The sequence below is a fragment of the Euleptes europaea genome, chromosome 1 (assembly GCF_029931775.1).
Source record: "Euleptes europaea isolate rEulEur1 chromosome 1, rEulEur1.hap1, whole genome shotgun sequence".
NCBI classification, from domain to species: Eukaryota; Metazoa; Chordata; class Lepidosauria; order Squamata; family Sphaerodactylidae; genus Euleptes; species Euleptes europaea.
This window is the reverse complement of record NC_079312.1, coordinates 173502431-173517921: the sequence shown is the minus strand read 5'-3', so window position 1 is coordinate 173517921 and position 15491 is coordinate 173502431. Positions and strand designations below refer to the sequence as shown.

General features: G+C 42.6%; 2 protein-coding genes across 2 annotated transcripts; both read left to right on the top strand.

Moving 5' to 3' along the window:
• Positions 1-6703: 6703 nt before the first annotated feature.
• On the top strand, positions 6704-7639 carry LOC130477711 (olfactory receptor 13H1-like). The gene has a single exon (XM_056849762.1). It carries the CDS (start codon positions 6704-6706, stop codon positions 7637-7639), a length of 936 nt encoding a protein of 311 aa, XP_056705740.1.
• A 5907-nt stretch (positions 7640-13546) lies between these two features.
• Positions 13547-14536, top strand: LOC130477701 (olfactory receptor 13H1-like). The gene has a single exon (XM_056849751.1). It carries the CDS (start codon positions 13547-13549, stop codon positions 14534-14536), a length of 990 nt encoding a protein of 329 aa, XP_056705729.1.
• Positions 14537-15491: the final 955 nt, after the last annotated feature.

The following is a 15491-nucleotide window of genomic DNA, read 5'->3' as shown; positions in this document are numbered from 1 at the left end:
ACAACTTCCAAAGTCAGGCACCATATTGCCAAGCATGTGTATAGCTGTTTTTCTGGGAGTCTTTATCCAGATTCTCTTTTGCTCCATGTTGTTATTGATGCTAATTATAGTAGCGCTATCATTACATAGTAACATAACCCACAGCTGTGCCCCGATGAGCTCAAAATATAAACTTTGACACTGGACAGCAAAAAGACAATTATGCCTAAGGAAGAGGAGGAAATCCAAGGATACCAAGGATGGATGAAATCAAAAGCAGTTATTTGTATATAGGCTTTGTTTCAACTGAAGATTAGAACCAAGAGGTTATATCAAAGGCTATATAGAGGAAATAGATGGTAGCAGTGTACAATGTACTCTTGATGGTGGAAAGTGCAGTCAAGTCAGAGATGACTTTTGGCGGCCCTGTAGGGTTTGCAAGGCAAGAGATGTGCAGAGGTGGTTTGCCATTGCCTGCCTCCACATGGGTTGAGAGAGGCGTGAGAGAACTGGGACTGGTCCAAGGTCACCCAGCAAGTTTCAGGTGGAAGAGTTGGGAATCAAACCCATTCTCCACCGCTCTTAAGCACTACACCACACTGGGTCTCAATGCACTCTTACATTTCGACAAGTTTAATATCGAAAAACATTACTATTTATGAGCGTGGAAGCTGGACAATGAAGAAAGTTGATTAATTCTAGATCAAATCAAGCCCAAACAATCCCTAGAAGCTAAACTGACCAAACTGAGCTTATCATACTTTGGTCATATTATGAGAAGGCAAGAGTCACTGGAAGAGACAAAAACAGTCCATTCCTGAGCTGGCGGCATACGGGGACGGTGGGGAAGAGGCACGGCAGCTCCTCTTCCTTAGCTGATTCCCGTATGCCGTTAAACAAAACAAAAAAAGCCATTTCACGGCTTTTTCTTGTTTAACTGGGGCCTTTCGCCCCATAGGGAACACTGAGGCTGTGTCTGCTAAAAAGCAGGTGCAGCACCACAGTTCCCGGCGCCGATGTACCGGGCTGAACCGGGATAGGGAGCCGCCTAGCCAGTGGCTCCTTCTCCCGCCCCGCCCCCCTGAACGTCCCCCTGCGCTGGCGCGACCTCTCTACACCAGCGCAGGGGGGAGGCGCGGTCCTCTGGCGCTCGGCCGCCGGCGGGACTGGCCTTGCCGCCAGCGTAAGTACGTGTAATCGCAAGATTACCCACACTTACACTGGCGGCGAGGTCACGCCGCCTCCTAAGAGGTTTCGAAGCGAAACCTCAGGAATGGGCTGCAACACAAGGAAAAGTTTAAAGTGGCAGGAAAGGAGGAAGACCCAGAATGAGATGAGTTGACTGAAACAAGGAGGCCAAGGCCCTCAGTTTGCAAGAGTGGAGCATGGTTGGTAATGATAGGGTGTTTCTGAGGTGATTAATTCACAGGTTCACCAAAAGTCGGAAGCAACTTGACAGCCCTTAACATGCACAAACACACACACAATATTGAAAGCTGGGTAAAGATTTAGGAGCCGCAGATTCTAATCCCCACTCAGCCATAAAGGTCATTGGACCAATTCTTCTCTCACTCAGCCCATCCTCCCTCACAATGTTGTTGCGAGAGTCAAATGAAGGAGCGAATATCCATGTTCGGCATCCTGAACTCCTTAGAGAAAATGTAGAATAAAAACGTGACTACTGGATTCCCTGAAATAAACTCTTTTTATTGTCTGCCTACTTCTTCGATCCGTAATCAACTACTATGCACTTGGGATCTCTTGAAACATATTAGTTGTTGGTATGCCTTAACAGTTAAGGGATCCTTCTGGGGAGGGGAGGAGGAGGAGGAGGAGGAGGAGGAGGAGGAGGAGAAGAAGAAGAAGAAAAAGAAGAAGAAGAAGAAGAAGAAGAAGAAGAAGAAGAAGAAGAAGAAGAAGAAGAGAAGAAGAGCTTGTTTTTATAGTGACATTAATCCCCCTCTTTGGCTGGCCTGCTTCCACTCACCAGTCAGCTAAGGGACTGTGGGCAGCCCCCCTAATTGGCGGGCAATTGCTTGATATCTGGCAACCCTATAAATGAAAGATATGCAATATATGAAAGATACCTCTTGCATGAATGTGAACAAGAATGTACTGAAAGCTCAGACCAGCATATAGCTGGTTAATTATTTAAGAGAACAAGAAAATTAGGGAAAGGTAAATCTTAACCAGGAATATTTTGACAGACTTATCAAAGGGTGGATCCAGTGAGGATTTCTGCTGATAGGAGGGGGGCATTTCCATATCCTTGTCCCACTGAAGGCTTTTCATTCCTGCCCTCTGTTCCTGGTGGTCCCCAGTCCACAAAAATTAGCATTCAAAGGGGGCATTTGGAGCCTCAGCAGAATCCAGGAGACAAGAAACACACCCTCCTGACAGAAATCCCTTCCTTCAGTGGACATTTCCAGTGGATCCAGGCTCAGTATTTTTTTTTTAACTGTTCCTGATGTTCTTTGTATGGTGTGGTTGTGGAGGAATCTGCAAGTTTTGAATATCTCTTGAGCCAAAATTGCATCGGGAATTTTTATTCTGGGAGGGAAAGGAATATAAAGATAATGTCCAGATACGACATTCTGAGGGGGAAAAATGGAGTTTGCACCAGAGCTCAGAGATTGGAGTGAATTCTTTCACCGCCTCATGTATTTTTAAGGTGTCTAGAGAAATGTCTTCATTAACTGGTTAAATCTGAAGTGAGTACTCTGGTGATGGAACCTCAAGATGCTGATTTTCGCTTCTGCTCTTCTTGCCTTGACTAATTGTCTCCTTGGGATGTGGTCCCTCTGGGTTCCCCAAAACAGTTGTCATCTTCAGAATGGAATTATATCTTTTTAAATGGTTGTGGATAGAATATAACTTCTCAAATGAACCACGGTCTGTAATGTGAAGGAGAGTTGGTTTTTATATGCCGATTTTCTCTACCCTTTAAGGAGAATCAAACCACCTTACAATCTCCTTCCTCTCCCCACAACAGACACCTTGTAAGGTAGGTGAGGCTGAGAGAGTCTGAAGAGAACTGTGACCAGCCCAAGGTCACCCAGCTGTCTTCATGTAAAGGAGTGGGGAATCAAACCCGGTTCTCCAGATTAGAGTCCGCCGCTCATGTGGAGGAGTGGGAAATCAAACCCGGTTCTCCAGAACAGAGTCCACTGCTCTTAACCATTACACCACACTGGCTCTCCATCATGAAAGGCCAGGTTGCTTTGAGCTGCTAGATCAGGCCTGTGGCAATGGGTCATCAGAAACACCCCTGCTTATACACAGATAATTAATCAAAGGGCGGAAAATAGGCTAGCCCAACAATTCTGCTGAACCAGACCAAATTCTGTTTCTAATAGTGGCTAGCAAATACTAACCTCCCTTTTCAGGAGAAAGCCGGGATAGCACTTGGCAGTTGATGGATCAGCTTTGGAAATAAATTTGAGGTGTTACGTGAGGTTGTTTCTGCTCCATGGCTAGTGTCCAGAGCGTCTGAATTCTGAGGTTTTCAGTTACCTGTCATACCTAATACCCAGTGATGTGTGTGTAAAGTGCCGTCAAGTTTCAGCCGACTTATAGCGACCCCTTTTGGGGTTTTCATGGCAAGAGACTAACAGAGGTGGTTTGCCAGTGCCTTCCTCTGCACAGCAACCCTGGTATTCCTTGGTGGTCTCCCATCCAAATACTAACCAGGGCTGACCCTGCTTAGCTTCTGAGATCTGACGAGATCAGGCTAGCTTGGGCCATCCAGGTCAGGGCAATACCCAGTGATAGACCCATCCTATTTGTTCTTCAGTACCCCTGCTTAAAATAATCCTCTTTCCCTGCTTTTGGAATTGCTGGAGTTCTCATCAGAGAAGCTGACATCATTTTGTCCTGAGAGGGTACCAGCATTGCTATCTTACAATATTGGGCCAGTTGTGGTTCTACAAGGGAGGAGACTTGATTTTTGTTTTCCTTTACAGCTATTCACATGAGTTGGTGCTTATATGGCATGAGTTCTTCTTTGACCTGGCACTTGGCTGCAAATATCCGCAGGGATCGAGCTGTGGTGAAACACCATCATGAAGAGACAGGGAAAGATTCTGTCAAACTTCTAACAGCAGATGAGGTCGGTGATTTTCTTTATAATAATTAAATGTAAGGAAGTATTTAGAAATAAAAGGCCAGATAGAGACACCTAAAACCCATCAACAGCCTGAGGTATCTTAGGATAGATATATCCAAACTTAGGATAGGTATATCCAGACTGGGCTGTCTGATCCAAGTGCCTGAGAAAGATGCTTTTTCAGCACTGCTGGTCGACATCTGAATCTTGATGCTGACCAGTGTAGGCAAAAAGCCTCAATCAATGGAATCTCTCAGTACATCTTCTTTTCCTGCAGCAGGGCCAGGGTTCAAGTTTAAGAAGGGCCCAGCAATAAATAGATGATGTGAAAGACCTCTGCTCAAGACCAAGCAGCAGATTCAGTATAAGGCAGGTCTTCTGTCAGGATAACATTTGTATTGGATTCACATAGTGCATCTGCAGGTCTCAAGAAAGAATGGGCTTCATCATTAATTCTAATGGCCAAGCTAGACATTACAATTTTTTAAAAAGAGGAGGATCCAGGTCCCCCAGACCCCACTTGCTCTCTCTGCAGCCATGCAGCAGCTGTGAGAAATATCATTTTTAAAAAAATTGTTTATTTTTATTTTGCTTTAAAAAGGGTACAGAAGGAAAAAGGGAGAAGGGGAAAAGTAAGGGTGTCCAACATACAATTAAAAGAACAAAAATCCAAAAACAGATCAAGCAGACTGCATTACCCTATTTTTCAACACCATTTTACAGTCTAATGATTCTCCAGGTTATAGAGTGAAAAAGATATTCGGGTGTGTTAAACATATAGTATAATCAGAAGATGATCTCCTTATGTATATCAGACAAGTTTAGTATCTCTACAAAGTAGATATCTAGATCTAAAATGAAATTAAATATCATTGTGATTAATTAGTGTCTACTTTCTTCTCATGTTTTTTTTGTTAGCATTAAACCTCAACATACTTATAAAATAATTTCCATTTTTCATGAAACTGCTCATAGTTCGTATCATTGCTTGTGTTTATCATATTAGTCCTTTTTGCCACAATGGCACATTTCATTAGTTTTTCTTTCCATCCTTCTATGTCCGGGAGAAATGGTTGCTTCCACTTCCTCACTAGAACTGTCCTGGCAGCAGTTGTAGCATATTTAAACAGATCTTTAAGTTGTGAGAGTAATTTTGTTTTTAGGATCTAATGGATTTTTTTGTTGAAACATCTTTTAAAATGAGGGAGAGCCCAATTCGGCTCGGAACTGTTGATGTAGGGTGCCTCCCCCTGCCCACCCCATTTTCCCAAGCCAAAATAATTTTTCCTCATTTTTTCAGTTGGGGATACACATACCTGAATGTTTAAAAAGCACTGGTCCACACTTACCAGCAGGCCCATGCTGGAGGAGGACCCAAGTTTGTGCCAGGCGAGGCAGGCCTTAGAATTTCAGCTTGGAACTGTGATGTGGGGTGCCTCCCCACATGCCATTTTCCCAAGCCAAAATAACTTCCCCTATTTTTCAGCTGGGGATATCCGGACATGACTCTTAAAAAAAAAAAGCATCATCTAGTTTGGCTCTGGCTCAACACTGATAAAGTCTCTTTAAGTCAACATGCAACTGCTTTTGTTCCTCCTGTGCTTGAAACAGAATTATCTTAACAAGTATGGAACACAGTATAAGCATATCCACACAAACATGCCTCAGAGCAGCCCTTACATCACTGAGTTTCTAAATTATGCCCACGGAACTCCTTGCAGGCCGTTTTAAAAAACCCAAACCCTCTGGCTCAACACATTTGTTTATGTGGTGGCTTAGTAGAAGATCTTCCCCATTATGTCCTGTCCTGTCCTTTAGACACTGAGCCCTGGATCATGTTTTTGGCAAACATTTTTTCAGCGTCACAATTATCATCTGATGCTGACAGATTAATCTATTTGTTATCAGATATGGACCTTTATATTTCCCCCAAAATGGCACTGTTAGGCCTGGCGGCCAAGAAAATCAGGGTGAAGCAAATCACAAAAGGTGGTAAAGCTGGACAGAGCCAAATGGGCGCATTTTAATTTCTTAATTTTTGTATTTTTTAATGATTTTGTTCTGTACATTTTAACCTGTTGTCATATTGTCATACTGTTTTAGATTGTAATGGCCTATGGCCTTATATAATAAACTTGACTTGACTTGACACTACAAAACATGGTATAATTTTATTTAATGATGCAACAAGGACAGCACATAAAATTGAACGAATATTGTACAAACTAAACTATTAGATCGCTAGGAAACAATCAAGAAAAAAGTGACATGTATTTGAAATGAATTTTGCAGTTTCATCTGGTTACACATCTCTTTCCCACTACAATTTAATATTAGCTTGCTTTCTGTAGAGATGCAGATATCAATGGATAAAATCAGATTAACCTAGTAATGCTTTTATTGTAAATTGGGCACTAGAGAAATTGCTGCAGTTGAGATTGAAAAAGCATACCAGCGGTATTTGCAAGTATTTCTCTCCAGTGTGGGTCCAACTGGATGAGAAAGATTTTCACTCGATTTTCCATTTTAACATTTAACAAAAGGGCGAAAAAACAAGTTTGCAAGATGGAATTTCATTCAGCTTTTACTATGATTCTCAATTTCCCTCTTACAGGAAATATGGAAGATTGGAGTAACACAACCACTGTGACGGAGTTTGTGCTTGTCGGTTTCTCCAGACAACCCCATGTGCGTGTTGCCTTGTTTGTCCTCTTCTTAGTCATGTACACAGTGGCCATCGCTGGGAATGGACTCATTGTGCTGTTGATTGTGGTGGATTCTCATCTCCACACACCCATGTATTTCTTCCTCAGCAACCTCTCCTTCATTGACGTCTGCTATGTCACGACCTCCGTCCCACAGATGCTGGCACACTGCTTCAAAGACAAGGCCATTATTCCTCTGAGTAACTGTTTTGCACAAATGAGCATTGGACTTTTTTTGGGAGTGGCCGAGTGCCTGTTGCTAGCTATCATGGCTTATGACCGCTTTGTGGCAATATGTAGCCCTTTACACTATACCTTGACCATGAGCCGAAAGATGTGCATCATATTGGCAGTCAGCCTGTGGTTCAGCTCTTTCGTCTTGACCATTGTACCCTTTTTTAGCATGCAAGCACGCTTGTGTGGCCAAAATGTGGTGAATCATTTTACATGTGAGGTCCAAGCTGTGTTGAAATTGGCTTGCTCTGACACTAGTGCTAATGGGCTCAGCATGCTGATAACAAGTGTCTTCACTCTTCTGTTCCCCTTTGCCTTCATCCTGCTGACATATGGGCGCATTGGTCTGGCTGTCCTGCGCATCCGCTCAGCCCAAGGACGGGGGAAGGCTTTATCAACCTGTGGCTCTCATCTGGCGGTGGTGGGCATTTTCTATGGCACCGCCTTGGCTGCATACCTTAAACCTCAAGCTGAGACGTTCACAGATAGGGAAAAAATAGTGGCTGTCTTTTATGGGGTTGTGACCCCAATGCTCAACCCCCTGATCTACAGCCTTAGAAACAGGGATGTGAAGGGAGCCTTATGGAGGCTGATTGGGAGGAAAGTAGAGAAATAATCCAAACTCAATGTCCATATTAATATCCTCTCAGCAACCATATGTATTGCCACATTTCTGTGATCATGAACACCGCTTCTATTGTTCCCAACGTTTTTCATGTTGTTAATATTACAATATACAAGTTTGCAAGATGGAATTTCATTCAGCTTTTACTATGATTCTCAATTTCCCTCTTACAGGAAATATGGAAGATTGGAGTAACACAACCACTGTGACGGAGTTTGTGCTTGTTATTATTGCACTATGTACAATAATACATAGTGTTTTAAATAATAAATATATGCATGAAGCAAGTAGGAGGGTTCCTTCTCTTTCTTGTTTTAAAGCAAAATCTCATTTGACACCAATGTTTGCAAAAGATGCCCCAAGCCAGGAACATCTTTGCAAGATGTCTTCAGCTTTTCAATATCAGTCTGTCAGTCAATTATTATGGCTTACACTCTTATTAAATTAATTATTTACATCAAATCTCCACTTATATCATTCAATCTGGTATATCGTGTAAGGATTAAAATCGGAGTAAAATATACACAGGACATGATCTCGGCCTGTATTTTCATTGCAGAGAACAGAAATTTAGCTATAGATACAGTAATTCTTTGGCTAGAGAATCTTCTGCTCAGAGAATGTGCATATTGATGTGGGATTGGAGCTAAATTGAATTGTAGGGGAGAACACACTGTGCGCTATAGCCAAAGTTTCTTGAAAATCAATATCCATAATACTACCACTGATTGCTAAAAAAAAACCTAAATGGGCCCCATTGGATTTTAGAAAAGGAGGGGAAAGATCCTACTCGGTCAATTCCTCATCCATTGGGTTAAGGCGTTGTATAAGGATCAGTTATGAAGCTACAAATTAAACTGAAACTGAACAAAAATCAGAGAGTGAAGGGAAAGTGTGCTAGCCAGGCCAAATTTACAAGTGATGTGAGACCTGTTTCTCATTTGAGAGCCATAGAAGGTGCACACCTAGGCACTTCAAAGGTTGTTCCCAACCATTTAAATTGTATTAATTCAATTGAAGGTGAAACCCCTTGCACCCAAACCAGTGCTGCTTATAGAAGCGATTTGAAACCTTAGTTGTACATAATGGGAGAGCCACAGGTATATATTGCGCTCCTCTCATAAAAAAATGTTGCTACAATTGCTCTGAGCTCCCTTTTGGCCTCAACTAACATTGATTCAATGTCAGAATGATATTTGTCTGTATTAATGGATTCACATAGTACATCCACTGTTGGAGTAAGCAACTCAGCATGCCTGGACATAAGGGGGTGCTACATCATTCTAAGTGTATATAAGTATTACCTCCTAGAATGGGATGTCCCTCTCTTTGTCTTAACCTGGGAGCTGCCCTCTGACCCCACCTCTCTGTGTGTGTGTCCATTGCTGTCTCACTCTCCACATTGATCTTTATAGAGTCACACATATCTACATCTCTCTCCTGCAGAAACAGTTCTTCAGACTTCCATACACATGATGCCAGAATAGCTGGCCACTTGTGACAGGGAAAAGTGCTCTTTAGATTGGGTTTCTCTTTCTTCTTTTCTACTGCAACCTGAACATGAACAGAATTTACTGGAATAAATGTAAGTTTTATTTTTTGCAATATACTTCCTGGGAGATTTATTTATTACACTCAGTATCACTCTTCTACGACTGGGCAAATTCTGCTCTATTAGCCAAATATCCCAATATCCACAAGAAAAAGTGTTTTAACATTTAGTTCTGAGGGACAGAATATTGCTTAAGCATCAGGCAGTGTAATCCTAAATTAAATAATTCCAGACTAAGCCTATTAATTTGAATGGGTTTAGACAGGAGTCTATCTCCATAGGAGATAGAGTTCAGAGACTGGAGTGAATTCCTTCACCACCTTATGTATTTTTAATGTGTCTAGAGAAATGTCTTCATTAACTGGTTCAATCTGAAGTGAGTAGTGATGCAACCTCAAGATGCTGATTTTAGTTTCTACTCTTCTTCTCTTGGCTAATTGTCTCCATGGGATGTGGTCCCTTTGGGTTCCCAAAGACAGTTGTCATCTTCAGAACAGAACTATGCCTTTTTAAATGGTCATGACTGGAATATAACTGCTTTGGTGAAACCATCCTGGATTATGCTTGAAACTCTTGACTGCAATAAAATAGAAGATGAAACTGAAGTAAGAACCACGAGGCATCTTTATTTAATAATTTCAGAAAATAAGGCCCATTCGCATAACATTTGCAGAATATATTTCAGAGTTTTTGAGTTCATGCAGAATCGTTTTGGTGGATTTGCAAAAAGGTATTAGCATTACTTCTGCTAATGATTCCAAAGGTGATTGTACCATCTGCCATTAAGACTTCTTTTGCACAGATCTATGAAGTTAGTTGTATATGAATGTATGGAATCTAAAGTTCACTTGGAGGTGTTTAGACTGAAATCTTATTCAAGACATAACTTGGAATCCACATCTCACCACTTGTAGTATTTTGATTTTTTGTCAGCTGAGTTTTAGGGGAAAAGTTTGGCAAAAAAAAAAACCTTGACTGAGAAAACCTGGTCTTCGATGTGTATGTAAAAAGTAGTGGAGATGGGTGTGATACGCTGTGGGTTGGGTAAGAGCAAGGGTTGTCTAGTTTGCATGTATACCTTCTTGGACATTGGATTGGCTGCTGGAGGGAATAGGATGCTGAACTAGATGGACCATTGATCTGATGCAGCAGGGCTTCCCTTTTGTTCCACTTGGAAACAGAGCATCGCTCAATGTCTTCCCCCTCAGAAAGGTCTGTGGTTCATTGGTAAAGCATCTTCTTTGCTGATGGTTCCATGTTTAATCCCTAGCATTTCCAGTTAAAATGGTCTCATAGTAGGTGATCTGAAAGACTTTTGGCTACAATCCTAGAGTGGATAACACTGACTTTGATAGTCTCTCAGGCAGCTTCAAAACATTATGTTCTTAATAGGTGGGTGAGGGAAGGACTTCATAGGTTTGATGTAGTTGGTGAAGGTTTTTATTCCAGATCTTTGGTTGCCACTGAATTTTGAGAGTGGTTCTTATTCTACCATCTAATACATGATGAACCGCTCCCTATGAGGAGCTGTAAAAATGCTTAGGGCTGTTTAGCTTGGAAAGAAGGTGGTTAAGGGGAGACATGATAGAGGTCTAAAAATTATGCATGGTCTATAAAATTATTCATGGTATGGAGAGAGTGGACAGGGAAAAGCTTTTCTCCCTCTCTCATAATACCAGAATGCGGGGTCATCTGCGGAAGCTGGAGGGTGAGAGATTCAAAACAGATAAAAGGAAGTATTTCTTCACACACGCATAGTTAAATTGCAGAACTCCCTGCCCCTAAATGTGGTGATGGCTGCCAACTTGGAAGGCTTGAAGGGGGGACCTGTTCATGGAGGAGAGGGATATTCATGGTTACTAGTAAAAATGGATACTAGTCATGATGCATACCTATTCTCTCCAGGATCAGAGGAACATGCCTATTACGTATATTAGGTGCTGTGAAACACAGGCAGGACAATGCTGCTGAAGTCGTCTTGCTTGTGGGCTTCCTAGAGGCCCCTGGTTGGCCACTGTGTGAACAGACTGCTGGACTTGATGGGCCTTGGTCTGATCCAGCATGGCCTTTCTTATGATCTTATTGCGAAATGTGCTTCTTCTCTTTTTGTATTAACTTTTTTCAAAATGCAGCTAACACTTGAGAATAATAATTGCGTCTTTTGTGTCACCTTCAATCTTGTTGGCAAATGTTAACAAAACCATTAACTAAACCTGTGGACTATGAACATTATACTTTTTTTCCTCATCCAGTTCTAACTAAGTTCTAATAGAAGTATGATGGGAGAGAGGACTCTGGCATGCAGACCAATAATATACATTTTTCCCCTTGGGTGGAAGTCTCATTAAATACGATGGGTCTTCTTTGTTCCCAGTTAGTGTGACAAGGATCACAAAAGAAAATCCCATCCACACCTCAAAGAAAGCCCCATTGAACTGAGCAGGCCTTGAGATTAAACAACGTATATTGATTCAGTGTCCTAAGAAGGTACCAGTATCACTGTCTTAGCATATTGGGCTAGTTGTGGTTCTACAAGGGAGGAGACTTGATTTTTGTTTTCCTTTACAGCTATTCACATGAGTTGGTGCTTATATGGCATGAGTTCTTCTTTGACCTGGCACTTGGCTGCACATGTCCCCAGGGGTCGAGCTGTGGTGACACACCATTGTAAAGAGGGCAGGCAATGATTCTGTCAAACTCCTAACAACAGATGAGGTCAGTGATTTCTTTATAATAATCCAGATGTTCCCAAACTTTTGGGCCACCGCCCCCTTGGTTCCACAGACTCAGCCCCAGCACCCCCTACCCTATAAAAAGCATTATTCAAAATAGGTGTTTGCATGACGCACTAAAGAAGATAACAACAATAAAATTTCAAAACAGTAACAATTAATTGCACATCTATTCAAAATAAAATTAAAACTCTTTAGTTGAAATTTATTCAACAAAACTGATGAACTTGATCCAGTGGTACCAGCGCATCAAAGTCTGGGGGGAAAATTCCGATAGTTTCCACCACATTTGCCAGCTTGGTGTCATAGCTTAATCTATTGCAAATTAGTGAACAACACAGTTGAAGGGGCCCACCTCTAGCGCCCCCCTACTTCCCCCTTGCCTCTTAGTGCCCCCCCTAGGTAATCCCACCACCCCCCAGGGGATGGTACTGTCCACTTTGGGAACCTCTGTAATAATCAAATATAAGGAAGTATTAGCAATGAAATGCCAGATAGAGACACCTAAAACCCATGAACAGCCTGAGGTATCTTAGGATAGGGAGATATATCCACACTGGACACTTTGGGCTGTCTGATCCAAGTGCCTGAGAAAGAGACTTTTTTTCAGCGCTGCTGGTTGGCATCTGAATCTTCATGCTGACCCGTGGAGAAGGCAAAAAGCCTTGATCAATGGAATCTCTCAGTACATTTCTGGGTATGCAGGCAGATGAGCAAAGAGCTGCTATGCAAGTGACCAACTGCTTAAAGCCAGGGCAGGGTGGAGCAAACACTGGTTAGCCTGTTAGGGTAACCGCTCTCATTTACCTAGAATAATTAATGGTTAATAATCAATTAAAATAATTAATAAAGCCTTTGTTTAATCTAATTGGGGTATTTATGTCTTTCCTTTAGGGTGACGACCCGTTAGCTTACCATGCTCTCATGAAAAACAAATACTTGTAAATGTGCAAAATTCCTAAACGTCTTCTATTCCTTTCCCCCCATATAACTGGGAACACACAAATCCTCAGTATTTATTACACAGGAGAGGGGTATTTAAAAAAAATAAATTAAATAAGCTGGTTCAGAATGCACAGCCAATTGTGAATTAATATCACACTGCTCTGAGACTACAGTGGAACAATCTCCCCCCCCCCCCGATGAGGAGGAGGAGGAGGAGAAGGAGAAGAAGAGTAGTTGGTTTTTATATGCCCACTCCTCCACATGAGCAGCGGATGCTAATCGGATGAACTGGATTTGTTTCCCCACTCCTACACATGAAGCCAGCTGGGTGACCTTGGGCTATTCACAGCTCTCTTTGAGCTCTCTCAGCCCCACCTATCTCACACAGTGTCTGTTGTAGGAGGGGAATAGAAGGTGACTGTAAGCCAGTTTGATTCTGCCTTAAGGGGAGAGAAAGTTGGCATATAAAAACCAACTCTTCTTCTTCCTCTAATGCTTTTACCATAAGTTGTGCATTAGAGCAATTGCTGCAGTTGAGATTGAAAGGCACACCAGCTTGACTTGCATGCATGCTCTCTCCAGTGTGTGTGGGTCAATGAGAAAAAAGATTTTCACTTGATTCTCTATTTCAACATTTAACAAAAGGGCAAAAAAAAACAAGCTTGCAAGATGGAATTTCATTCAGACGACACTGTGATTCTCAATTTTCCTTTTACAGCAAATATGGAAGACTGGGGTAACGCAACCACAGTGACTGAGTTTGTGCTCGCGGGCTTCTCCAGACAACCCCAGGTGCGTGCCGCCTTGTTTGTCTTCTTCTTGGTGATGTACGCAGTGGCCATCGCTGGGAATGGACTCATTGTGCTGTTGATTGTGGTGGATCCTCACCTCCACACACCCATGTATTTCTTCCTCAGCAACCTCTCCTTCATCGACGTCTGCTATGTCACAACCTCCGTCCCACAGATTCTGGCGAACTGCTTCAAAGACAAGCCCAGCATTCCTTTTGGTCGATGTTTTGCGCAAATGAGCATTGGTCTTTTCCTGGGCGTGGCGGAGTGCCTGTTGCTAGCAATCATGGCTTATGACCGCTTTGTAGCCATATGCAGCCCGCTCCACTACAGTTTGATCATGAGCCGAAAGGTGTGCATCATACTGGCAGTCAGCCTGTGGCTCAGCTCTTTCGTCTTGACCATTGTCCCCTTTTTCAGCATGCAAGCAAGCTTGTGTGGTCACAACGTGGTGAATCATTTTACGTGTGAGCTCCAAGCTGTGTTGAAATTGGCTTGTTCCGACACTAGCGCCAGCGGGCTCAGCATGCTGATATCCAGCGTCCTCACTGTTCTGTTCCCCTTTGCCTTCATCCTGCTGACATATGGGCGCATTGGTCTGGCTGTCCTGCGCATCCGCTCAGCCCAAGGACGGGGGAAGGCTTTATCAACCTGTGGCTCTCATCTGGCGGTGGTGGGCATTTTTTATGGCACCGCCATGGCCGAATACGTGAGGCCTCAGGCTGAGACCTTCACAGACAGGGAAAAAGTCGTGTCTGTCTTTTATGGGGTCGTGACTCCAATGCTGAACCCCCTGATCTACAGCCTGAGAAATAGGGATGTGAAGGGAGCCTTATGGAGGCTGATTGGGAGGAAAGTAGAGAAATAAACCATTTCCAAACTCATTGTCCGTATTGATATCCTCTTAACAACCATACGTAAAGCCACGATTCTGTGATCATGTACACTGCTTCTGTTGTTCTCAACATTGTTTATGTTGTTAATATTGCAATATCACCATGCATAATGTTTTACATAATAAATAAATATATGCATGAAGCAAGGAGGAGGCTTCCTTCTCTTTTTCGTTTTAAAGGCAAAATCCCACTTGTCACCTTTCGCCGCCTCCTGCCTGCTATGACTGGTGCAGGTAGGCGGGGGCAAAAGGAACATGCCTGCCTTCTTCCTATCCGAGCCAATTGCCAGCTCGGATAGGAGGAAGGCAGATGCATTCCACAGGTACATAAGGGGGGAGGGGAGGGGGGAAGGGAGGAAGGGAGGGGGTGGAAAACCGCGGTGGGAGCCGAAGCGACCTGAATAATGTCGAATAAATTCAGCAGTATTTGGGTCTGCTTTTTTCGACCCTTTTGCAGCGTTTTTAATGCTGGTAAAAAAAAAACTTGAAAAATACAAAATTGTATTTTCCAGGTTTTTTTAAAAAATTCAGCATATTGATATGCACACCCCTATGAGCATCAGCAGCAGCAGCATTCCTTCATTGGCATAAAAACACAATACAGAAGGGTACAAAAGGAATGAAAATATTAAAAGGTGCCCTTTATAGAACAGTACAGTTACATCGAATAGCGCTGTTTGTGGATACTGCCATCTAATTAACCGTTTCGCAGGCTTTTAAAACAAACTTTAAAAACTGGGCCACCGCCTCCAATATTTGGGGCGAACGATTGTTCAATAAACAGGAAACGTTAAAAGAATGTGGGACATTTCTGTCTATTAACCAACAGGGGGCTTAATAGCTCATTAAGATATTATGTATAGAAACCACAATAAAATAAGACATGAGCGGCCCCTGTGAACAACGTCTTTCCGACCTTGGTGGTGAC